This window comes from Phacochoerus africanus, chromosome 1, assembly GCF_016906955.1.
Source record: "Phacochoerus africanus isolate WHEZ1 chromosome 1, ROS_Pafr_v1, whole genome shotgun sequence".
In the NCBI taxonomy this organism is placed as follows: domain Eukaryota; kingdom Metazoa; phylum Chordata; class Mammalia; order Artiodactyla; family Suidae; genus Phacochoerus; species Phacochoerus africanus.
In genome coordinates this window covers 119534034-119561234 of record NC_062544.1, presented here as the reverse complement: position 1 = coordinate 119561234, position 27201 = coordinate 119534034, and the positions used below count along the sequence as shown (strand labels likewise).

Here is a 27201-nt window from a genome sequence, read left to right as displayed (position 1 = left end):
TTGAGCCAACTGCCAAAGGCTTTAGCCAAGCAGGGCTTGTCAAAGGAGTAAGTGATGTACTGGAGCGTGGAATAGAAGTAGTTGGGAAATAGCATGAGGGAGTGAGAATAATGTTGACTTCACTTCCCAAATTTGTAGCAAGAAGGAGAATGTTTGCTGAAACAACATGGAGGAAAGTTGAAAGTATTCTAGACAAGCATTGTCAAATAGAACTTTCGGCAGTAAAATGGAAGTATCTTACATGCACTGTCCGATAAGGTAGCTACTAGACACATTTGGCTGTTGAGCATTTAAAATGTGGCTTAGTGCAATATAAGAACTGAATTTTAAATTTTATTCCAAGTTTAATTAAATAAAATTAAATATAATTTAATATAATCCACATATGATCATTAATTTTCATACTGGACAGTCCAGCACTAGACCATTAATTCATTGTACAGGTAAGAAACAGTTCCAGAAAGGTTAAATGCTGTGTTGTTGAACAATGTTGTTTGATAGGGCCAAAACCGGGACTAGAGAATGATAGTGGAATCAGAGAAGAAACACTGAAAAACAAATGTAGAGGAAGAATTTAAAAGATTTAATAATGAAATTAATTTGGAGTATCAACAATGTATAATGATTACCAATATTATTAAAAGTTAATGATAATTCCAAAGATAGAAGCCAAGGAGATTGAGAAGATAGGATAGCTTCTGCCTTTGGCAGAAAGGATGTAGTTGATAAATTCAGTTTTTACATGTTTGATTAAAGAGGAATGTTTTAGATTAAAAGAGACCCAGGGATCATGGTAAACACAATCCATCTGTATTCCTTCATTGCATTTTGATTTGAATAAATCAGTTGAACAGGCATTTCTGATAAAACTGAGAATATTTGTGTATTGGCTGAATATTAGATGAGGTTAAGGAATTATTGATAATTTTGTTAGATGTGATAATGTTATTGTAGTTATAGAGAAAAATCTTTATTTTTAGAGATGAATGTTGACATATTTGGATGTGGAATGCCATGCTATGTGTTATGATATTTAAAATATTTTTTAAAAATAAAAAGCAAATATGGTGAAATATTTAATTAACACTGGCTAAATCTAGGAAATGGACATGTGTGTTCATAGTATTCTCTATTCTTTGTAGTTTTTTTTATTTATAAAAGGACTTTTGACAACTTTTTAAAAGAGTATTCATGTAATTTTTAATAACAAAGACTTATGTTTGCATAGGATTTTACAGTTTTTTCATTATGTAAGTCCCCTCTCACCTAATTCTGTGAAAGAAAAATCGTCTTTTTGTAGATGAAGAGACTGAGAATCTGAGATATTATATATTTGTTACCTAATAACTAATTGACAGAGTTAAACCAAAAATTAAGATTTTCTGGCTTCCATTCTAATACTTATTCCATTGTATAATAAGAGATACTTTAATAAATAGAATAATTTTTTATCTGAAAAGTATGAGATTTTTAAAAAATAATTATCTTTAGCTTTGCCTTATGAGTGGAGAAATCATTCAGATGTCTCCTCAAATGAGCCTCATCTTTGAAGCAATGGACCTTTCCCAGGCCTCAGTAAGTTCATAATTTAATATAACAATAGATTGTTCATTTATTCATTTGTTCACTTAGTAAGTATTTTTTATTATGTGTCAGACAGCAAGTTAGGCACAAGGAACACAAAGATGAATAAGACACAGTGTATGCTCACTTAGGGAAGATGGGAAACATGGTAATAAATAGACATAGCCGAGTATAGAGCTACATGTGAGTGCTCTAAGAATACGGAGGGGGTGAGCATCCAAGAGGGAAATAGGTATAGGAAGACACTGGAAGAGTTTTGAGTGTGTGATATGGTTTTGAGGGGTAAAACTTTTCCAGGGAGATTGAATGGGGCTGGGCATTCCAGATCATTACAAAATGACTTACAAAGACTTGGAGCCATGACATATCTGGGGAGCTGTAACTGCAAATAGTTTCATCTAGCCTATGTGATGTAGAGGAAGACAGGAAGCAGATCATGAAGGACCTTGTAAGTCATGCAAAGAAGTCTTTTTCCAGTGCCGGAATGGAAGAAGACTTGTCTTTTTTTCTGTAGCCTGCCACTATAAGCCGCTGTGGCATGATTTATTTGGAGCCCTCACAGCTGGGATGGAAACCCCTTGTGTCTTCATGGTTGAATTCACTGAAAGGACCTCTACAGGAACCAGATCATCAAGCTCTCCTGAAAGGACTTTTTGAGTGGTTAATACAGCCCACTTTAAGCCTCCGTAAGAAAAAATGCAAGGTAATAGTATAATTCTCTTATATACTCAAGTTTCTTTACTTTCCCTTCAACTTGACTAAGTCTAAGGTCAGAATGGTAGGGTAAATAACTAAAATAAGTTTCTCCCTAGACATGTTGTATCCATTTAAAAAATCAAAATATTATGACAATCCATGATTCATATACAGTCATAAGAAAGAATATGGAGAGATCTCACATACACTTCACCAATTTCCTCCCATGGTAACATTTTGCAAGACTGTATTATAATATCACAACAAGGATACTGACAATGGTAATATCTACCAGTCTTATTTAGATTTCCCTAGTTATACTTTTATTTAAGTGTGTGTATGCGTGCACGTGCACACATGCATTTATCCCTCTATGTTTAATATTTTAATTTTAAGAATAAAAAGTGGAGTTCCTGTCATGGCTCAGCAGAAACGAATCTGACTAAGATCCATAAGGATGCAGGTCCGATCCCGGGCCTCACTCACCGGGTTAAGGGTTCATCATTGTTGTGATCTGTGGTATAGTTCACAGATGTGGCTCGGATCCCACGTTGCTGTGGCTGTGGCATAGGCCAGCAGCTACAGCTCCAATTGGACCTCTAGCCTGGGAACCTCCATGTGCTGTGGGTGTGGCACTAAAAAGACGAATAAACAAATAAATTAAACTAAGAATACTAAGTGTACAACATGATGATTTGATATACATTATGTGGTGAAACGTTTATCACAGTCAAGCCAATTAACATATCTCCTCAAATAGTTAAAACGTGTTTTTTTGCGTTGTATGTGCATCTGAAATCTACTCTCTTGGCAACTTTCCAGCATTCAAAACAGAATTATTGACTATAGTCGTCATGCTGTACATGAGATCTCTAGACTTAATCATCCTACATAACTGTAACTTTGTACTATTTGCCCAGTGTCTCCCCATTTTTCCCATCTCCCCACCCCTGGCAACCATTGTTTTACTCTCTGCTTCTTTTTACGTATTCAGCTTTTAGATTTTGCATATAAGTGAGATCATGGAGTTTTTTTCCTTTCTGAGTCTGACTTATTTCACTTAGCATAATGTCCTCAAGTTTTGTCCATGTTGCTGCAAATGGCAGGATCTTCTTTTTTAAGAAAGAATAACATTCCATTGTATATACAATCACATTCATCCACCAGTGGATACTTAGGTATTTCCACATCTTGGTTATTGTGAATAATGCCTCAATGAACATGGGAGAACAGATATCTCTTTGAGGTACTGATTTCATTTCCTTTGGGTATATACCTAGAGGAAGAGTTGCTGCATCATATGTTAGTTCTATTTTTTGTTTCTTAAGGATCCTCCATACTGTTTTCCATAATGGCTGGCCCAATTTACATCCCCACCACCAGTACTCAAGGGTTCTCTTCACATCTTCACCAACACTTAATACCTCAATTTATCTTTAATAATACCTATCTTTCAGATTATTTTCCCATATAGGTTTTTACAGAGTATTGAGTAGATTTCTCCATGCCCTTTTCATTTTTTGACAGTTTCATTTGCTGTGCAGAAAAGCTTTTTGTTTGATGTAGTCCCATTTATTTATTTTGCCAGAGCTTTTGATGTCATATCCAAAAAATATCATTGCCAAGCCAATGTCAAGGAGCTTTCTCCCCATTATTTTTTTTCTAGGAGTTTTAATGTTTCAAGTTTTACATTTAAGTTTAATCCATCTTAAAAATCTTAAGTTGATTTTTATGTTTATTATAAGATAAGGATTCTGTTTTATTCATATACCTATGAACATCTAGTTTTTTTAACATCAGTTTTTAAAGAGACTATCATTTCCTCATTGTATATTCTTGACACCATTGTCAAAGATCAGTTGATCTTATATACTTGGATTTATTTCTGGGCTTTCTATTATGTTCCATTGGTTTATATGTCCATTTTAATGTCCCTACCATAATCTTTTTATTAGTAGAGCTTTGTAATATAATTTGAAATCAGAAAGTGTGTTGTCTACAACTCTTAGGATTGTCTTGGCTATTTGAAATCTTTTGTAGTTCCATACACATTTTAAAATTGGTTTTTGTATTTTTGTAAAAAAAAATGTCATTGGAATATTGGTAGGGATAGCACTGAATCTGTAGATCACTTGGGTAGTATGGACAGTTTGCAATATTAATTCTTCCAATCCATGGATACAGAATATCTTTCCACTTATTTGTGTCTTCAATTTCTTTCATTACTGTTTTAGTTTTCAGTGTACAAATATTCCACTTCCTTGGCTAGATTTATTCTTAAGTATTTCTTTTGATGTTATTATAAATGGGATTGTTTTCTTTCTTGATTTCCTTTCTGAATACATCATTGTTGATGTAAATAAATGCAGTTTATTTTTTTATTTATTTATTTTTTGGTCTCTTTTTTGCTATTTCTTTGGGCTGCTCCCGCAGCATATGGAGGTTCCCAGGCTAGGGGTCGAATCGGAGCTGTAGCCGCCAGCCTACGCCAGAGCCACAGCAACGTGGGATCCGAGCCGCGTCTGCAACCTACACCACAGCTCACGGCAATGCCTGATCCTTAACCCACTGAGCAAGGTCAGGGATCGAACCCGCAACCTAGTCGGATTCGTTAACCACTGTGCCACGACAGGAACTCCATGGAATGCAGTTTATTTTTGTGAATGGTTTTGTATCCTGCAGCTTTACCGAATTTATTTTTTTCTGAAAGGTTATGGTCCCCCCTCCCCTATTGTGGAGTCTTTAAAGGGTTTTCTACAAATAGGATTATGTCATCTTGAAATAGAGGTAAACTTACTTCTCCTTTTCTGACTTGCTGTCTTTTATTTCTTTTTCTTGTCTCATTACTCTTGCTAATACTTCCTGGCACTGTGTTGAATAGAAGTGATGAGAATGAGCATCCTTGCCTTGTACCAGATCTTAGAGGAAAAGTTTTCATTTTTACCCCAATATGATTTTAACTCTGGGCTTTTCATGAATGACCTTTATTTTGTTGAGGAAACTTAAGTCATTCTCTGAAGCCTTAGCCCACTGAACAAGTCCAGGGATTGAACCCACGTACCAGTTGGTTTGTTAACCACTGAGCCATGATGGGAACTCCAAGACCCTTTTTCCTAATAAGATCACCTTTGTGGCTTCCTGGAGTTAGGATGTAGACATATCTTTCACGGGACCACCACACATGTACATTCATACGTATATTAGTTACTTACATGTAAATAAATATATTAATATAGAGAACAGAAAGGGGGTATTCTGTAGATTTTCATCCTAAAATACTATTTTGGACATAGTAAAAATATCCTGCATAAAAGAAAATAAAACAGTTCTGCTTTATGAAGACTCTATACAATGTCTCATATAGAAAATATACAGATAATCATTTTTCAGTTTTTAAAATTTTAAGCTGTAATAGTGTATGTTGTAAATACTACAAAATTGACTTCATCTTCACTCTTTCTGATTAGTGATATTTTCTTTTCATAATTCATTCCCATATTTTACACATCCAGTTAGTCCCCAACATCTGTTGATTTTTCCCTCATTGCTAACTTTTATATTTGTACTCTCGTCTCCATTGCAGTTCCTCTAATCATCCCCCTTCTTCCTATTATACTATCTTGAGTTCTGACCTTTATCATTTCCTACTTAAATCAATACAGTAGAGCTACTCTCGTCCTGCTATCAGACCGACGATTCCAAAACACAAATTCATTCCATTTACTCAACTTGGAAGCCTCTTCCCCCTACCATGGCATCTTAACATAGCCTATAAAGCCTTTAAAGATCTGATCCCTGTCTGCTTATAAGGTTTTTGTTTGTTTGTTTTGCAGTTGAATTTTTTTTCATTTCTTAAAGTTTTTTTGAAGTATGATTGACTTACAATGTTGTGATAATTTCTGCTGTTCAACAAAATGATTCAGTTATACACATATGCACAATCCATTCTCTTTCAGATTCTTTTCCCACATCGATTATCACAGAATATTGGGTAGAGTTCTCTGTGCTATATAGCAGGTTCTTGTTGGCCAATCATTCCATATACTTCAGTGTGCATATGCCATTCCCAGACACCCAGTCGATCCCTCCTCTGTCCCCTTTGGTAATCATAAGTTTTTCAAAGCCTGTGAGTCTGTTTCTATTCTGCAAATAACTTCATTTGTATCCTTTTTTAGATTCCACATATAAGTGATATTATATGATGTTTGCCTTTGACTGTCTAACTTCACTTAATGTGATAATCTCTAGGTCCACCCAAGTTGCTACAAATAGCATTATCTCATTCTTTTTTATGGCTGAATATAGTCCACTCTATATATGTGCCACATCATCATAATCCATTCCTTTTTTGATGGACATATAGGCTGCTTCCATGTCTTGGTTATTGGCATTAGTGCTGCAGTGAACTTTGGAGTTCATGTACCTTTTTGAATTATGGTTTTCTCTGCATAGATGCCCAGGAGTGGGATTATTGAATCATATGGTAATTCTATTTTTAGTTTTTTTTGAGGTTCCTCCATACTGTTTTTCATTGTGTTTGTACCAATTTACATTCCTCCCAGCAGTATAAGAGGATTGATTCCCTTTTCTCTGCACCCTCTCCAGCATTTATTGTTGGTAGACTTTTTGATGGTGGTAATTCTGGCTGGTGTTAAGGTAGTAGCTCATAGTAGTTTGATTCGCATTTCTCTAATAATTAATGATGTTGAGCATATTCATTTTTTTTTGGCCATCTGTATATCTTCTTTGGAGAAATGTCTGTTTAGATCTCCTACCCACTTTTTTATTGGGTTGTTTTTTTTTATTTTGAGCTACAAAAGGTGTTTGTATATTTTTAAGATTAATCCCTTCTCAGCTGCTTCTTTTGCACATATTTTATCCCATTCTGTGGACTGTCTTTTCATTTCATTTAGGGTTTCCTTTGCTGTGCAAAAACTTCTAAGTTTAAGTAGGTCCCATTTGCTTTTTTAAAAATTTTTGTTACTCTAGGAGTTGAATCTGAAATGATATTGCTGAGATTTATGTCAGAGTGTTCTGCCTATGTGTTCCTCTAAGAGTTTTATAGTATCTGGTCTTATATTTAAGTCTTTAATCTTTTAAGATTATTTTTGTATATGGCAATAGAGAGTGTTCTAATTTCATTCTTTTGCATGTAGTTGTTCAGTTTTCCTAGTACCACTTATTGAAGAAATGATCTTTTCTCATTGTATATTCTTGCCTCCTTTGTCATAGGTTAGTTGAACATAGGTGTGTGTGTGTTTATTTCTGGGTTTTCTATCCTGTTCCAGTGATCCCTTTTTGTGCCAGCACCATACTGTTTTGATGACTATTGTTTTGTAGTATAGTCTGAAGTCAGGGACCCTGATTCCTCCAGCTCCATTTTTCTTTCTCAGGATGGCTTTGGCTATTCAGGGTCTTTTGTGTTTCCACACAAATTTAAATGCTTTTTTGGTCTAGTTCTATGAAAAAATGCCATTGGTAATTCAGTAGGGATTGCATTGAATCTGTACATTGCCTTTGGTAGTATAGTCATTTTGACAATATCGATTCTTTCAATCCAAGAGCATGGTATATCTTTCTATCTGTTTGTGTCACTTTTGATTTCTTTCATCAGCATCTTAGAGTTTTCAGAGTACAGGTCTTTTACCTCTTTAGGTGGGTTCAATGCAGTGGTAAATGGGATTGTTCCTTCCCCTAATTTCTCTTTCTGATCTTTCATTGTTAGTGCATAGAAAAGTGATAGATTTATATTATTAATTTTGTATCCTGCAACTTTAACAAATTCATTGATGAGCTCTAATGGTTTTCTGGTAGGGTTTTCTATGTACAGTATAATGACATTTGTAAACAGTGATAGTTTTACTTCTTCCTTTCTAGTTTGTATTCCTTTTATTTCATTTTCTTCTTAGGCTTTATTTCTTGCCATTTCTCTTTCTCTTTCACATCCTAAAAAAACCCTTTAATACTCTTTGTCCACTCATATTTCCATGTCTGTGTATATGTAGTTTCCCCTGCCTTGAATATTATTTCCTTCTGCATGTGGCTATCTCATACTTCCCTTCCAAATTCAACTCAGCTATTACTTCATCTGGAAAACCTTCCTTGATTTTCCTCTCCCATTTTGCTCCTTGTCTTCCTTCCTGGATCTGGGATAATTGTTTATCCTGAGTAGTCTAGTAGCCTCCCACCACCCTGGGACTTACTCCATCATGTCATTATTATACCATATTATTTAATCCATTTAATGTCAAAATCACTTCTTTTCAGAGATCGTGTGTTTTGTTTCATATCTCCTAGCCTGGTATATAGTATGTTGTGTTTTTGATAAATGTTTGTTGAATGAATAGATGAGTAAATGGGTCTTATAAACTTCAGTACTACTATCTCTCAAACATTGTTTATTCTCTTACTAGTTTTCATTTCTCAGAGAATTTAGAATAAAAATATGTTTTGCACAACTGTGTAATATGTTAGACTGAAACATTTGAGAGATTTTATCATGCCTATATTTTAAATTCTTAAAGTTTAAATTTTATAAAGACCTTATGAAAAATATGTTTTTTTATTTTTTTAAATGAAACATTTATTGTCTTTTATAATCCAAATAAGATGAAAGTAAAGTGTCTTTTTCTTTTTATTTTGAAGGAACTGATTCCTACAAGTGATAGCAATGTGGTTGTATCTCTCACACGCCTCTTTGAAGTACTGTTGTGTAACGTGGTAGAAAATGATCCTACCAGCAAGCATATTCGTGTTTGGATTATGGTTAGTTTTATACTTAGTGTGGTTTTTAATTATAGAGTAAAATAAGTCTATGACAAATTATGCTTATATTGTGAAAGACATTGCAATATCCAGAGCTGTTTTTTGTTAGGTACCAAAAGAATACCCAAACACATTAAAGTTACTCTGACTTGGAATTCTGATTTAAAAAACAATATGGAGAAAGTAAAATATGTCAGAATGAATCAAAACACCTTATAAGAGATTGTAATTTGATAAATAACAAGGTGACTTAATGTTAAACCAATATGAACTTCAGGTGAATTGATCTTGTCTAAATGTTAAGCTAGGGTGTAGGCTGCAACAAGTTGGCTATCAAAGACTAGGAGCAGACATTCAACCAGCTGGGTAGAGCACTGGAGGCAGAATCCAGAGAAGATATAGGTAGGAAGGAAGGAGCCAGTGATCCAGGTTAGCTAACATCTAAGAGTCAGAGAATGCCAAAGAACAGAGCTCTAAGGGAGTCAAGGAAAGAGATGCTCCATTCTCTTCCCTGGTCTGTGCTACTTTCCTATCCACCACCTTAATCCCAAATGCTTTGATCTCCTCTATTCAGTCTATCTTCTCTTCTACTCTAAGGTAATAGCAGTTCCCTCCCATTGTTTTCCTTTCGCTTGGTTGCCATAGAAAAATTTCCTTTAAAATATATTTGATGGATTTTCTAACTTGGCAAGGGATATACCAAGAGCAAAATTAAAAAGACAAAAGTAGGGTTTCCATTCATACCAGTCCCCCAGCCACCCTCAAACCACTATTACCAGTGCCTCATGTAGCCATAAAGATATTTGATGCATATTCTCTTTTATAAGTAAACTTTTTTTTTGTCTTTTCTAGGGCCATACCCATGGCACATGGAGATTCCCAGGGTAGGGGTCTAATTGGAGCTGTAGCCACTGGCCTACGCCAGAGCCACAGCAACACGGGATCCTAACCGTCTACCACCTACACCACATCTCATGGCAACGCGGGATCCTTAACCCACTGAACGAGGCCAGGGATCAAACCCGCAACCTCATGGTTCCTAATCAGATTCCCACTGAGCCATGATGAGAACTCCAGTAAACATTTTTTTTATTTTTTATTTTTTTATTTTATTTTATTTTATTTTATTTTTGTCTTTTGTCTTTTTGTTGTTATTGTTGTTGTTGCTATTTCTTGGGCCACTCCCGCGGCATATGGAGGTTCCCAGGCTAGGGGTTGAATCGGAGCTGTAGCCACCGGCCTATGCCAGAGCCACAGCAATGTGGGATCTGAGCCGCGTCTGCAACCTACACCACAGCTCACGGCAACGCCGGATCATTAACCCACTGAGCAAGGGCAGGGACCGAACCCGCAACCTCATGGTTCCTAGTCGGATTCGTTAACCACTGCGCCACGACGGGAACTCCTCAGTAAACATTTTTAATATATGTCAGCATACATGCTGATTTGTATTTTTTCCTCACAATATTTTGAAGATCTTTCCATGTGAGAATTGGGTTACTTTTTTTTTTTTTTTTAACAGATGCACATATTTCAGTGTATGTAGCATATTCTAATTAAGCTGACCTTTATTGGGAGTTCCCATCGTGGCTCAGTGGTAACGAAGCCGGCTAGTATTCATGAGGATAGGGGTTTGATCCCTGGCATTGCTCAGGGTGTTAAAGGATCTGGTGTTGTCATAAGCTGCAGTGTACGTCACAGACACAGCTTGGATCTGAGCTATGAATCTGAGTGTAGACAGGCAGCTACAGGTCTGATTCGACCACTAGCCTGGAAACTTCCATATGCCGTAGTCATAGCCCTAAAAAACACAAAAATCAATAAAGCTGACCTCTATTAAATAACTTTTGCATTTCTTAAGATATTTTGCTACAAAAAACAGTGCTGCAGTGATATTCTTGTATATATATCATTTTAACTGGTGAGAACATATCTGAGGATAAACTCTTAAAAGAGAAACTCCTAGGTCATTTGGCCTGAGCATTTTCAGTTTAGTTACACAGTGCCAGAGAAATGATTCTTTATGTGATTGACATGTGCTTCATTCCACTTTATTTGTAGATCTGACCATTCCAGATAAGTTAACTAGGACCTAATATATTAAATTTAGTTAATCTATTAAATTTTTCTTTTAAATAATTAATATACATTAAACTTTTTTTTTAAAACCAACAGGCTTGCTTTATATTTTCTTTGATTTGGTCCATTGGAGGAAGTTGTGATACAGATGGTCGCCTTGTTTTTGACATTTACATACGATTAGTCATCCAGGGAAAAGATGAAAACAACCCAATACCTGACTCTGTGGGTAAATGGGAATGCCCCTTTGATGAAAAAGGCCTAGTCTATGACTACATGTATGAGGTATGATATAAAATTCTTGTTATGATAAGCTATAAAACACAAAGTCTTAGATCAGAATTCAAAACTGGGTTCCCATTTTAAAGTTACTTTGACTCCTGTGGTTAGTATCTTAATCCCTTCTCTCTAGTTTCTCCTCCTATAACTTGTGGATAGTATAGATAAACTCACCTTATGAATAGTTTATAATTTAAATTAAATCCATTTTCTCAAGATTATTTTATTTTATTTATTTTATTTTATTATTCTTTTTCTTTTTAGAACCACACCTGCAGCGTATGGATGTTTCCAGGCTAGGGGTCAAATTGGAGCTGCAGCTGCCAGCCTGCACCACAGCCACAGCAATGCTGGATCCTAGCCACACCTGCAACCTACACCACAGCTTGCGGCAATGCCAGATCCTTAACCCACTGAGCAAGGCCAGGGATTGAACCCATATCCTCACAGACACTGCGTTGGGTTTTTAACCCATTGAGCCATAACAGGAACTCTTATTTTCTCCAATTAAAAAAAATTTCACAAAAGATTCTTTTATTTATTTTATTGTCTTTTATTGTCTTTTTAGGACTGCACTGTGACATGTGGATGTTACCAGGCTAGGAATCGAATCAAAGTTGTAGCCAGTGGCCTACACCACAGCCACAGCAATGCCATATCTGAACCACATCTGTGGCCTATACCACAGCTCATGGCAACATCAGATCCTTAACCCACTGAGTGAGGCCAGGGTTCGAACCTGCGTCCTTATGGATACTAGTCAGATTCATATCACCCTTGAGCCACAATGGGAACTCCAAAGATTCTTTTAAACAGCAAGCATTTGCATAATCATTTGACTCATGGAAATTTTACTTCACAGAGCAGTAAGATCAAGGTATATAAAAAAGCAAACCTGGGAGTTCTCTTGTGGCACAGCAGATTGAGGATCAGGCATTGTCACTGTAGTGGATTGGGTTGCTGCTGTGGAAAAGCTTTGATCCTTGGTCAGGGAAGTTTCATATACTGCAGGTGCCCCTCTACACCCCCATCCCCAAAAATGCAAACCTGGGAAGGCAACTGGCTAGCAGAGCCAGGACTTGAACCCAGCTCTGCTGATTGCCAGTGCAGTAACCTTTTTCTAAAGCCATGCTAACAAAGAATTTTAAGAATGTGACCAGACAGAGAGTATTGTCTTCATTAGTTACAATGGGAACTCAATATAATAATCTCTAAAAAGTCAAGTGGTTATAACAAGTATATTCTTTAAAAATTGAAGGTAAATACCAAAGCATCCAGCTTAAAAAGGTAGAGGTAGTTGGTGCTGGAGAAGAGAAAATGAGAAACGGAAACTGTTTTTCCCTAGCCCTGAAAAACTTTTCACTCCAAAATATATGCATATATAACTTTGATAAAAATAAAAGCTAAAACTAAGAAATTAAGAATATGAATTAGTAAAGAAATATTTACCCAAACTTGCAAAATTACAATCATCCAGATATAAACCACATACACACACAATTTGCTAGAAAATATTTAAAGTTTCTTAGATGCCAGCCATAGCACTGGAGCAGGGTCCAAGAGACCTCCTTCGTTGCCAGATGTTAACTCTTTTGTTTCTTGATGATGAGAAGCCTTTGAATCTCCAGGGAAGGACAAGACAAGCTAGAAAGGAAGATACCTGTGTGGGGGAGGGTAGGTTAGGGAGGCACTCAGGATGTCAGGACAGCAGCTATTTAGCTCCTGGTACAAAAGAATTTCAGTATTGTAATAATCAGTTTATCTATTATGATATGTCCTGGCTGAATATCAGCCTGGATCAAAATACCAAAGAGAATAATCTTAGAGAAAGAAATGTAATGAGTTGATTTGATATTTTATTTCTAGTGAGGTTATTACCCATTTACTTCACAATACAAAAACATGAAGCCAAAGTCCCATCAATTGTAACTTCAGCCACATCAGAGTACCTCTCAAATACATTCTTGATATATGCACAAGGACATCCTGAAGACGTTTTGGAAAGATTAGAGTGTTAAGAGGACATAGAGGCAAAAATATCTGAAATTTGATTTATGTTGAATTTGTAATAACTAAGTTTCATTAAGTTCTTCAGGTTATTGAAAAAGAAAACCAATCTAAAGCAATGGCAATACTGGATCCTTAACCACTAGGTCATGAGGGAACTCCAAAAATTGTGTATTTTTTACATTAGACGGTGAATTCATGGGTTCTTATTAATCTGCTTCCTGACTTAAATATGTTATATACATTATTTTAGATGAATAATATTTCACAGTAAGAAGGAGGGAAAGACAAAGTTTTTAGAAGCAAATATGATAAATGTGTTAAAAAGAGCCTTTTTAGATAGCAGGTGCATCGTTATAATATTTTTAAGCTTATGTTCTCTTGTAGTTGAAAAATCGAGGTCGCTGGATCCACTGGAATGAATTAATTAAAAGTACTAATTTAGGAGATAAACGTGTCAAGATTCAAGACATCATAGTTCCTACAATGGACACAATTAGATATACGTTTCTAATGGATTTGAGTATTACCTATGCAAAGTAAGAAACTCTGTTATAAACATGCACTTAAAACATGACAGTGCCTTTCTAATAGGTTCACAGAATTTTTGAATTAAACTTTGAGGTTATTCACTTTCAGATAACTGAGACCCTGAGTGACTAATTGATGTTTCTGCAGTCACATCTGTTACTCGAGGTAAACCTGGAATCCAGATTTCCTATTACCCACTCCAAATCTTTTGCCATCATACTTTGTTGCCTCATAAGCCACTTTTTATTTCTTTTATTTGTAATAGTGGACAAAAAGTCAGTTACAATGCTACTATTAAAAAGGTATGCATTTTATTCAAATGTTCACCGTACTCCTGAGAGATCAGACTAACCACGACCCACATTCTCCCATTATATTTAGCATTTTTCAAATATGTTGTGCGCCAGTTCTTTATAACTTAACATGAATATAAAGCACTCAGACTTAAATCAGAAGAGCGCATTATAAAAGATGAAAAGCCTAGCATGTACCATAGGCATAAACATACCAATTTTCTTAATAACACTTTTATAGGTATTTTGCTTTTAAAACACTAGCATAATTTATAATTAATTTTGTGTGTGTGTGTGTCTTTTTGTCTTTTCCAGGGCTGCACCCGCGGCATATGGAGGTTCCCAGGGTAGGGGTCTAATCGGAGCTGTAGCGGCTGGCCTATGCCAGAGCCACAGCAACGTGGGATCCGAGCCATGTCTACCACCTACACCACATCTCATGGCAACACGGGATCCTTAACCCACTGAGCAAGGACAGGGATCAAACCCACAAACTCATGGTTCCTAGCTGGATTCCCTAACCACTGAGCCACGATGGGAACTCCTATAATTAATATTATTTAAACTAGACAAGCTTACATAATATGCATGCAGGTCATGATTTGTTATTTTTGGATGAAGACTCTGTTTCTGAGTGAATTTTGTGACAATTTTGTCTAATTTTTTTTTAAGTAAAAGTAACTTAGGAAACATTTTATCTCTATTTTGTACAGTTGTATTTTTGTATTTAAAGGCTAATATTATTTTTTTAATTTTATTTATTTTTTTATATAATGATTTTTTTCCATTATAGCTGGATTACAGTGTTCTGTCAATTTTCGACTGAACAGCAAGGTGACCCAGTCACACATACGTATATACATTCTTTTTTCTCACATTATCATGCTCCATCATAAGTGACCAGATATAGTTCCCAGTGCTATACAGCAGGATCTCATTTTTATTCATTCCAAAGGCAACAGTTTGCATCTATTATCCCAAATTCCCAGTCACTCCAACTCCCTCCCCCTCCCCCTTGGCAACCACAAGTCTCTTCTCCAAGTCCATGATTTTCTTTTCTTTTCTTTTCTTTTTTTTTGTTTGTTTTTGTTTTTGTTTTATAATTTTTTTTTATTTTCCCACTGTACAGCAAGGGGATCAAGTTATCCTTACATGTATACATTACACTTACATTTTTCCCCCACCCTTTCTTCTGTTGCACCATGAGTATCTAGACAAAGTTCTCAATGCTATTTAGCAGAATCTCCTTGTAAATCTATTCTAAGTTGTGTCTGATTAAGCCCAAGCTCCCGATCCCTCCCACTCCCTCCCCCTCCCATCAGGCAGCCACAAGTCTCTTCTCCAAGTCCATGATTTTCTTTTCTGTGGAAAGGTTCATTTGTGCTGGATATTAGATTCCAGTTATAAGTGATATCATATGGTATTTGTCTTTGTCTTTCTGGCTCATTTCACTCAGGATGAGAGTCTCTAGTTCCATCCATGTTGCTGCAAATGGCATTATGTCATTCTTTTTTATGGCTGAGTAGTATTCCATTGTGTATATATACCACTTCTTCCGAATCCAATCATCTGTCGATGGACATTTGGGTTGTTTCCATGTCTTGGCTATTGTGAATAGTGCTGCAATGAACATGCGGGTGCACGTGTCTCTTTTAAGTAGAGTTTTGTCCGGATATATGCCCAAGAGTGGGATTGCGGGGTCATATGGAAGTTCTATGTATAGATTTCTAAGGTACCTCCAAACTGTTCTCCATAGTGGCTGTACCAGTTTACATTCCCACCAGCAGTGCAGGAGGGTTCCCTTTTCTCCACACCCCCTCCAGCACTTGTTGTTTGTGGATTTATTAATGATGGCCATTCTTACTGGTGTGAGGTAGTATCTCATGGTAGTTTTGATTTGCATTTCTCTTATACATGATTTTCTTTTCTGTGGAAAGGTTCATTTGTGCTATACATTAGATTCCAGATATAAGTGATATCATATGCTATTTATCTTTCTCTTTCTGACTTACTTCACTTAGTATGAGAGTCTCTAGTTCCATCCATGTTGCTGCAAATGGCATTATTTTGTTCTTTTTATGGCTGAGTAGTATTCCATTGTGTGTATATACCACATCTTCTTGATCCATTCATCTGTTGATGGACATTTAGGTTGTTTCTATGTCTTGGCTATTGTGAATAGTGCTACAATGAACTTAGGGGTGCGTGTATCTTTTTGAATTATAGTTTTGTCTGGATATATGCCCAGGGGTAGGATTGCTGGACCATATGGTAGTTCTATATATAGTTTTCTAAGGTACCTCTGTACTGTTTTCCATAGTGGTTGTACCAATTTACATTCCCACCAACAGTGTAGGAGGGCACCATTTTCTCCACACCCTTTCCAGCATTTGTTATTTGTGAACTTATTAATGATGGCCATTCTTACTGGTGTGAGGTGATACCTCATGGTATTTTCAATTTGCATTTCCCTAATAATCAGTGGTGTTGAGCATTTTTTCATGTGCTTGTTGGCCATCTGTACATCTTCTTTGGAGAAATGTCTATTCAGGGCTTTTGCCCATTTTTCCATTGGGTGGTTGGCTTTTTTGCTGTTGAGTTGTATAAGTTGTTTGTATATTTTAGAGATTAAACCCCTGTCTGTTGCATCATTTGAAACTATTTTCTCCAATTCTGTAAGTTGTCTTTTTTTTTGTTTGTTTCCTTAGCTGTGCAAAAGCTTGCCGGTTTGATTAGATCCCACTGGTTTATTTTTGCTTTTTTTTCTATTGCCTTGGGAAACTCACCTGATAAAACATTTGTAAGGTTGATGCCAGAGAATGTTTTGTCTGTGTTCTCTTTTAGGAGTTTAATGGTGTCTTGCCTTATGTTTAACCCTTTAAGCCATTTTGAATTTATTTTTGTGCATGGTGTGAGTGTGTGTTCCAGTTTCATTGATTTACATATGGATGTCCAGTTTTCCCAGCACCATTTGCTGAAAAGACTTTTTCCCATTTTATATTCCTGCCTCTTTGGTCAAAGAAAACTTCCTTAGGCAGTAAAGGGTCTTATCAACTCTGGGGAATTCCTACTACAGGAATTCTTTTGTTTCATGAACCATTTGTCAGAATAATTTTTTTAAGTGAATAAGTACAAACAGGATTAAAAAAGAAAAAACATATTAAAATATATTTATTAAAATTCATTTATTAAAATAGTGAAATAAATTTTAGCTACTGTAGTAATACATATGCTTCTTTATTAACACATTAAATAATAAGATATAGCAAGTAAGTCTGATGGTTATGATAATTTTGAAGATGTAATGGGAACAGTGATATTTTAGAGATATCTTTGACAACTATAATATTTAGTGAAAATTTTTTTCTTGTCTTTTCTAGGGCTTCACCCATGGCATATGGAGGTTCCCAGGCTAGGGGTGTAATTGGAGCTGTAGCTGCCAGCCTACGCCACAGCCACAGCAATGCCAGACCTGAGCCATGTCTGTGACCTACACCACAGCTCACAGCAACGCCAGATCCTTAACCCACTGAGCAAGGCCAGGGATGGAATCCGCAAACTTATGGTTTCCTAGTGGGACTTGTTAACCACTGCGCCATGACGGGAGCTCCGAGTGTAATATCTATGGTTTTTATTGATGACAAAAATACAGGTACTATTATAAATTGTTCTGTTTTAGTTAAGGGTAGTGAAAGTCAAGACAGAAACTTTATGTCATCCAAGGTCACAGACTCTGAATACTGCCTAAGAATTTCTTCAGTTTGGTCCATAGACCTGAAGTTAAGGCAGGCTTTTATTTATTAAAATTATTTTAATGAATAGTTTTCAATAATTTGTTACTCAGAGTACAAAATGTAGATGAATTCTCAGGTATCACTTTAGTTCTAAATTATCTGTTTTTTTATAGTGTAAATTTTATGTTTATACTTTAATGATAATTTTAAAAATTAATATTATCATAATTCAGGTCATATAGATGACTCTTTATCCCTGAATACTGCTGCTCAGTTTTAGTGCCAGCTTTCATATTTATCTTTATGTATTGTGTTGTGCCAAGTTATTACTCAAAGTGACAGTATTTTCTTTTCTTTCTTTCTTTTTTTTTTTTTAATGGCCTTATTTGCATCATGGGGAAGTTCCTGAGCCAGGGATTGAATCTCAGCCCACAGCTGCTGATCCTCGCTGAAGCTTCGGCACTGTGGGATCCTTTAACCCTGAGTCAGACTGGGGATTGAACCCGAGCCTCCCTAGCAACCCAGGCTGCTACTGTAGGATTCTTAGCCTGTTGTGCCACAGTGGAACTTCCAACAATATTTAATTTTTAATTCAGTATTTCTCAAACTAGGATTCCCCAAGGTTCTCCGAACATAAACTCTTAGGATTTTTTTCCCTTTAAAATGAGTTCAGATTACTCAAAAATGAGAAATCTTGCTTGGGCCCTTGGAATAGAGAATTCTTTAGAATTTGCTTTTAGACAAGTATTTTCAGTTAGTAGCACTGACTTGATTCAAAAATGTGATTAACTGGTATATATAATTGTTACCTTTAGAATTCGCTGTCAGTTAGTCTCTCACACAAACTTCCCTGTGAAATATCTTCAACCTCTCTTATTGTCATTATCCTCTTAGGCTATATTCCACACAGCCTTCTTACCTGTACCTCTAACTAAAAAGTACAAATACAACACTTTTCTAAGGAGACAAATTTTGTTTTTTTTTTTCTGAAAAATTAAGCATGCTAGACTGTTTTATGAGTGTATATAGCAATGTTACATCTGTTCAAATGATAGTTCGTTAATATTTACGTTTCAGTAACAGTAAGCAAAAACGTATGACAATTGTTTCTTTTACCAGTCTTTCATGAAATTACTGTGATAAAGATGTGAGTTTTTGTATGAAGCTTATTTATTATTTATGTTTTCAACTAACTCCAGCCTCCACTAGTTAGAATATATTCTGACTTTCTCTTCTTTTTAATATGTTCACTGTTTCATTAAGGCCACTACTTTTTGTGGGTCCAACGGGTACAGGAAAATCAGTGTATGTGAAGGATAAGCTGATGAATCATTTGGAAAAGGACCTGTATTTTCCTTTTTATGTTAATTTCTCTGCACGGACCAGTGCCAACCAGGTTCAGGTTAGTTAAAGGCCAGAAATGTCGGTCTATAATCTTTATTTTTGCTTATTTAACATTTAAAATTGTATTTAAATCAACAGCTGTGTAAATCTTCTGTGAATCTAAAAAAAAATCTCATTGTAAATAAGTTTTAAAAAACAAGTTTTAAGGACAGAAGTTCAAAAGACTATTTTTGCATTAATACTGAATTACTGAGTTTGTCACCTGTTTTCTTTAAGCCCAAGAAGCAACAATTGATTTCTTAATTGGAGTATAAGAGAAAGAAGTGAAGGTGAGGGAGGGAGGAAGAGAGAGAGAGGCAAAGAGAGAGGGAGGGAGGGAAACAGAGAGAGGAAGGAAAGGAAAGAGAGAGAAAGGGAGGGAGGGAGAGAAACTTTCCCATGTTGTTTTAAGACTCTTCTTGATGGTCCTTAGGGTTAATTGCCGCTTACTGAAGTTCTCTCAGTGAAACATCTTTCAAACCATTGACTATTTATTGTGTAACCTTCTGTGACAGGAACCATGTAGCTGTGCATCCCACATACCCCTAAAGGTGCCAAGGTGAAAGTACTGCATGAGAGCTTTCTTAGTTAGCACCTCTATCATCCATTTCCAAATTTGTATTTGCCCATTCTCTCTTGACCTATGGGGCTCATTTCCATTGTTTTAAGCCTATAGAATTCCCTGATTTCAAAATACTGTAAATGTAGATTAGTGCTTTTAGATATTAAGTTAATGTTAATAGATATGTAGATATGTTTGGGTATCCAATATGGAATATATTTTGTGTGTGCATGTATTTACGTGCGTGTGTGTACAATATAAATATATACATAGTTGTGTATGTAACAATTCTGAGCACATAGAAGGATTTTAATATATGATCTTTGAATGACCTTGAATATGAAGTTTGGTATAAACTTAAAAATGAATATTTTTGTGCTGCTTGGCATTATTTCTTTACATAATTAGACTGTTAAATTCCTATTTTTTTGTGGTGTTGAGTAATTTTAAATATACCATTATTTCTTCCTTATATTTTAGAACATTATTATGGCTAGACTGGATAAAAGACGCAAAGGAGTTTTTGGACCACCTATGGGAAAGAAGTGTATAATTTTTATAGATGACATGAATATGCCTGCATTGGAGAAATATGGAGCTCAGCCTCCTATTGAATTATTACGACAATTTTTTGACAGTGGGAATTGGTAACTATTTAATTGAAAACTTAAGTAGCTATGATAAAGTTATTTTTTGTTCTCTTTTTCTACTTTATTTTCTCACATCAAAATAGTACATTTAAAAAAATTACTTGTGGAAGAAAAATGGTTGCTCAGATTTTCCTATACAGAAAATTTTGGAAAACTTTGCTATACCTTTTGATAAAAAATCCTGTATTGGAAATATATTTATGCAATAATGCATTAAATTTTTTGTCCTTTTTAACTACTTTGTTTTTTATTTTTTAATTTTGACTATGCCCACAGCATGTGGAAATTCCCCTGGCCAGGGTTTGAACCTGCACCACATCAGTGACCCGAGTAGCTGCAGTGACAATGCCAGATCCTTAACTCACTGTACCACAAGGTAACTCCAACTACTACTTTCAGTTTTAGTAAAGATAAAACTGATAAAATTTACAAATTACATCTTTTACCATTCAGCCAGTGCTGAGAATTTGTGGGTAGTCTCCAACCTAAGTAACCGTAACCAGCACTCAATGTTTCTACCATTTTAAATTCTTTATATTATCTTTGACTATTTGGGACTATCATAACTTTGAGATTTTTTTTTCTTTAATTTTATTGGAATATAGTTGACTTACAAAGTTGTGTTAATTTCAGGCACACAGCAAAGTAAATCAGTTAGACATATATATGTGTATATCCATCCTTTTCAGATTTTTTTCCTATGTAGGTATTACTCAGTACTGAGGGAATTTCCCTGTGCTGTATAGTACGTTCTTGTTACCCATATATTTTATATATAGTAGTGTGTATATATCAATCCCAACCTCCTAATTTATCCCCTCCCCACATTTCCCCTTTGGTAAACATGTTTGGTTTTGAAATCTTTGAGTCTTTTTCTGTTTTTTAAGTTCTATTGTATCATTTTTATTAGATTCCACATATAAATGATCTCATATGGTATTTGTCTTTCTCTGTCTGATTTCATTTAGTATGATAATTTCTAAGTCCTTCCATGTTGCTGCAAATGGCATTTCATTCTTTTTTATGGTAGAGTAATATTCCATTGTATATAGGTACCACATCTTCTTTATCCAGTCCTCTTTTGATGGATATGTAGGCTGCTTCCATGTCTTGGCTATTGTATATAGTGCTGCAGTGAACATTGGGGTACATGTGTCTTTTCAAATTATAGTTTATTCTGGATATATGCGTGGGAATGTGATTGCTAGATCATATGGCAGTTTTATATTTAGTTTTTTAAGGAACTTCCATACTGTTCTCCATAGTGGTCACACCAATTTACATTCCCACCAACAATGTAGCAGGGTTCCCTCCAGGAATTATTGTTTGTAAACTTTTTTAAAAAATTTTATGGCTGCACCCAACAGCATATAGAAGTTCTCCAGCCAGGGATTGAATCCCAATTACAGCTGCTGACTTATGCTGTAGCTGTAGCAAAATGCTGGATCCTTTAACCCACTGCACTGCATCAGGGATCAAACCCATGCATCTGCAGGGACCCGAGCCACTGCAGCTGGATTCTTAACCCACTGTGCCACAGGGGGATCTCCAATAAAATCCAGCTTTTGTTTGTTCAGGGTTTTTTTGGCCATGTCACTGCAGTGACAATGCTGGATCCTTTACCTGTTGAGCCACAAGTTAATTCCTTTTTGTAGACTTTTTGGTGATGATCATTCTGATAGGTGTGCAGTGATAAATCATTGTAGTTTTGATTTGCATTCTCTAATAATTAGCAATGTTGAGCATCTCTTCATGTGCTTGTTAGCCATTTGTCTGTTCTCTTTAGAGAAATGTCTGTTTAGATCTTCTGACCATTTTTTAGGTTTTTTTTTTATATAAAGCTATATGACATGTTTGTGTATTTTGGAGATTAATCCCTCCTTGGTCACTTCATTTGCAAATATTTTCTCCCATTCTGTGGGTTGTCTTTTCATTTTGTTTATGGTTTCTTTTGCTGTACAAAAACTTCTAAGTTTTATTAGGTCACATTTCTTGATTTTTGGTTTTTATTTTCATTATTCTAGGAGGTAGATCTGAAAATATACTTCTGTAGTTTATTTCATAGAGGGTTCTGCCTATGTTTTCCTCCAAGAGTTTTATAGTATCTGGTCTAATATGTAGGTCTTTAATCCATTTTGAGTTTATTTTTGTGTATGGCGTAAGAGAGTGTTTTAATTTCATTCTTTTACATATAGGTGTTTGGTTTTCCCAGCACTACTTATTGAAAAGACTGTCTTTTCTCCATTGTATGTTCTTGCCTTCCTTGTAGTAGATTAATTGACCATATGTGCATGGGTTTATTTCTGGGCTTTCTATCCTGTTCCAGTGATCTATATTTCTGTTTTCATGTGAGATGGCTTGGTTTTGACAGCACTTTCATGGATAACTCTTTCACTTCCCCCACCTTATTTTCTGATGATATGGTTAGTTTCCAACTTATAAGACATTATACCTGTTAGTTAGGATTAATAGTTCTTCATTTCCTCCTGTTAACTTACTTTTCTAATTCCTAATATGACATGATTTTTATCTCAGGGCAAAGGTAGACTAATAATGAAGCTAAGACATACTTTGAAAATACTTTCTTTTTGTTATTGCATGCCCTTGAAATTCTGTCTCCAGGGGATAACTGTGTTAATTTATTCCCTATTCCTCCAAGGTTTTTTTCCTATATAAATATATTTTTATTAAAAAACAGATCTATATTATACATAATGCTTTTGCAACTTATTTGCACTTAAATGTTTATATTATTTGTCTACCTCATTCACCTATTATTTGTCTATCTCATTCATCTTATTGGATTTTAATACTATTTAATTTTGTGGATCTTGCTATAATTTACTTAACCAGTCCCTTATTGACAGTTATTAGAATTGTTGCCAAAAACCAAGTCATATTTTTATACTTGCTATGGTACTTTTAGACTAAGGACTGGTTGTATAGATTTCTCCTCCTACTACTCCTCCATTTTTTTGCAAGAACTTAAATATTAAAAACTTTATGATCTGTTGGAAATAGATGCCTTTTTACTCTGAGTGGTTCCATCTAAATCAAGTCATTTATAATCTCTTAATTTTTTTATTTAAAATTTTTTTTACAGTATAGTTGATTTATAATGTTTGCCAATTTCTGCTGTACAACGAAGTGACCCAGCCATATATATATATATATACACACACACACACACATTCTTTTTAAAATATCATTTCCATCATGTCTATCCCAGGAGATTGGATATAGTTTCCTGTGCTATACAGTAGGACCTTATTGTTTATCCATTCCATGTGTAATAATTTGCATCTACTAATAGCAAAATCCCATTCCACCCCACTCCCTCCTCACTCCCCCTTGGCAAAGACAAGTCTGTTCTCTATGTCTGTGAGTCTGTTTCTGTTTTCTAGCTAGGTTCATTTGTGGCATATTTTAGATTCCACATATAAGTGATATCATATGGTATTTGTTTTTCTCTTTCTTTTTTTATAATGATTTTTATTTTTTCCATTAAGCTGATTTACAGTCTTCTGTCAATTTTCTGCTGCACAGCAAGGTGACCCAGTCACACATACATGTATACATTCTTTTTTCTCACATTATCATTATCATGATCCATCACTAGTGACCAGACGTAGTTTCCAGTGCTATACAGCAGGATCCCATTGCTTATCCATTCCAAAGGCTATAGTTTGCATCTATTAACCCCAAATTCCCAATCCATCCTACTCCCTTTCCCTCCCTCTTGGCAACCACAAGTCTGTTCTCCATGTCCATGATTTTCTTCTTTGTGGAAAGGTTCATTTGTGCCCTATATTAGATTCCAGATATAAGTGAAATTATATGGTGTTTGTCTTTCTCTTTCTGACTTTCTTCACATAGTATGATATTCTGTAATTGCATATATGCCCCTTTCTAATTAAAACTTCTTTGAAGCTTTGTTATTCCCTAATGGGTCTCTTTTTATATAACAAAAATATATAGGTCCTATTTAGACATCCTTATGTACTCTAAAGATAAGATTTTAAATGTGAAAAAGAATGAGGACTTAGCTCTAAGTAGAACGAGGATATAGTTTATTGTTCAAACCAGGACATTTCTGAGAGAAAAAGGAGGACAGGACAGGCACAGGCACAAACAAGAATTGTCCTAGGCAAAATGGAACATATGGTCATCCTACCTATAACAAATCTACAAATGAGATTGATCTCTCATCCATACTTTTAGATTTGGAGTGTGAAGACACGAAGCAGAAAGTCAAATTGGAAAGAATAGGCAAAAAGAAAGGTGAAAGCAAGAGGATGGGACATTTTCAATATCCAGAATCTGGGCAACAGAGTTAGTGTCACTGAAAAGAGAAATAAGCTGCTTTAAAACAAGCTCTCTCTGCAGATTGGTGTTTGCCTGAGGTGGGGGGATGGAGGGTAGGAAACAGGTGAAGGGGGTTAAAAAGTACAAATTGCCAGTTATAAAATGAATAAGTTGGGGGGTGTATTGTACATCATGGTGACTATAGTTAATGATACAGTATTGCATATTGAAAGTAGCCAAGAGGATGGATCTTGAAAATTATCCCAAGAAAACAAATTTGTAACTATGTATGGTAACAGATGTTAACTGGACTTATTGTGGTGATCATTTCGCAGTATATACAAATATCAAAACATTCCATTGCAGAAAACTACTATTATAATGTTATATAAATTGTACCTCAATTAAAAAATGAAATAGGGAGTTCCCCGGTGACCTAAGGGTTAAGGATCTAACATTGTCACTGCTATGGCTTGAATTTGATCCCTGGCTTGAGAACTTCTATGTGCTATGGATGTGGACCAAAAAAGAAAAAAAATTAAAATTAAAATTACAGGAACCCTTAAAAAAAGTTTTTTCTTACTCTAAGTATCATCTAAACCTCTTCCATTTATAGAAGCTAAAATTATATTAAGTTTCTAAGGAGATCTACTTTGCAGTCCATCTTGTTGGTTTTATAACTGATTGTTTTGGAATTTTTATGTGCTTTCAAGGTATGACCTTAAGGACACGAGTAAAATCACATTGGTTGACATAGAGCTGATTGCTGCCATGGGCCCTCCAGGTGGTGGAAGAAATCCAGTCACTCCTCGTTTTATTCGACATTTCAACATTTGCACTATTAATACTTTTAGTGATGAAACCATGATCCGAATCTTCTCATCAATTGTAGCATTCTACCTTAGGACTCGTGAATTTCCTCCTGAGTACTTTTTAGTTGGGAACCAAATTGTCAGTGGAACTATGGAGGTGAGCAAAGAATGCAATACAAAGTGTTTTAATATTGCATATATCATCATCAATCCTTCCCTTCTTTTTTTTTAATAAAAAAAATTTTTGTAGTTCCCGTTGTGACTCTAGTGGTAACAAACCTGAGTAGTATCCATGAGGATGTGGGCTTGATCTCTGGTCCTGCTCAGTGGGTTAAGGATCCATCATTGCCATGAGCTGTGGTTTGGGTCAGAGACGCAGCTTGGATCTGGCGTTGCTGTAGCAGTAGTGTAGGCTGGCAGCTGTAGCTCTGATTTGACCCCTAGCCTGGGAACATCCATATGCCATGGGTGTGGCCCTAAAAAAACCCACATATTTTATTATTATTATTATTATTATTTCTTTTTTCCCTCTTAATCATCTGCTTTGGTCTTCTGTCTCAGAGAAGCTGCTAGGAAGGCTTGAGAACAGGAAGATCATAGGCTTTGAAATTAGGAACTCTAACAGGGTATGAGCCTTGACAGCTGTTTCCTAGCTATGTGGCCTTGAACAAGTAATTTGACCTTCCAGAAATTTAGTTTTTAATCGCTAAAATGGGAGATAATACCTATTTCACAAGGTTGTTATGAGGAAGTCATTCAGAACCAATTATCTGTCACATCATGGTTGTTTCCCTAATTGTTGAATTCCTACTCTTATATTTATTTTCTCTTCCCACTCTTACTTCTCCTTCTTCATGTTGTCTTAAAAAAAAAAAAAAAAGAGAGAGAGAGAGAGAGGGAGTTCCCATCGTGGCACAGTGGTTAACAAATCCAACTAGGAACCAAGAGGTTGCAGGTTCGATCCCTGGCCTTGCTCAGTGGGTTAAGGATCCGGCATTGCCATGAGCTGTGGTGTAGGTTGCAGATGCAGCTCAGATCTCACGTTGCTGTGGCTCTGGCATAGGCCGGTGGCTATGGCTCCAATTTGATCCCTAGCCTGGGAATCTCCGTATTCCACGGAAGCGGCCCTAGAAAAGGCAGAAGACAAAAAAAAAAAAAAAAAAAGAGAGAGAGAGAGAGAGAGGGACTTCCCATCGTGGCACAGAGGTTAATGAATCCAACTAGGAACGATGAGGTTGCAGGTTCGATCCCTGGCCTTGCTCAGTGGGTTAAGGATCCAACGTTGCTGTGAGCCATGGTATAGGTTGAGACGCAGCTTGGATCCCATGTTGCTGTGGCTCTGGTGTAGGCCAGCGTCTGCAGCTCCAATTAGACCACTAGCCTGGGAACCTCCATATGCCATGGGATGCAGCCCTGGAAAAGGCAAAAAAAAAAAAAAAGAAGAAGAAGAAGACAACAACCCTTGATGGGTGACCCCTGCCCATAGAAGGTAGCGAACAGCAAACTAACCAGTGTGAAATA

General features: G+C 35.8%; 1 protein-coding gene across 1 annotated transcript in view; it reads left to right on the top strand.

The window, feature by feature from the left end:
- The window catches only part of DNAH12 (dynein axonemal heavy chain 12), a 236067-nt gene that overhangs the window by 90602 nt on the left and 118264 nt on the right, over nt 1-27201 (top strand). Inside the window, exons 33-40 of the mRNA XM_047777497.1 lie at nt 1492-1575; nt 2099-2287; nt 8926-9045; nt 11221-11409; nt 13798-13949; nt 19232-19370; nt 20394-20560; nt 25582-25837. Of these exons, the coding sequence (XP_047633453.1) occupies nt 1492-1575; nt 2099-2287; nt 8926-9045; nt 11221-11409; nt 13798-13949; nt 19232-19370; nt 20394-20560; nt 25582-25837 (1296 nt within the window). The remainder of the gene's footprint in view (nt 1-1491; nt 1576-2098; nt 2288-8925; nt 9046-11220; nt 11410-13797; nt 13950-19231; nt 19371-20393; nt 20561-25581; nt 25838-27201) is intronic.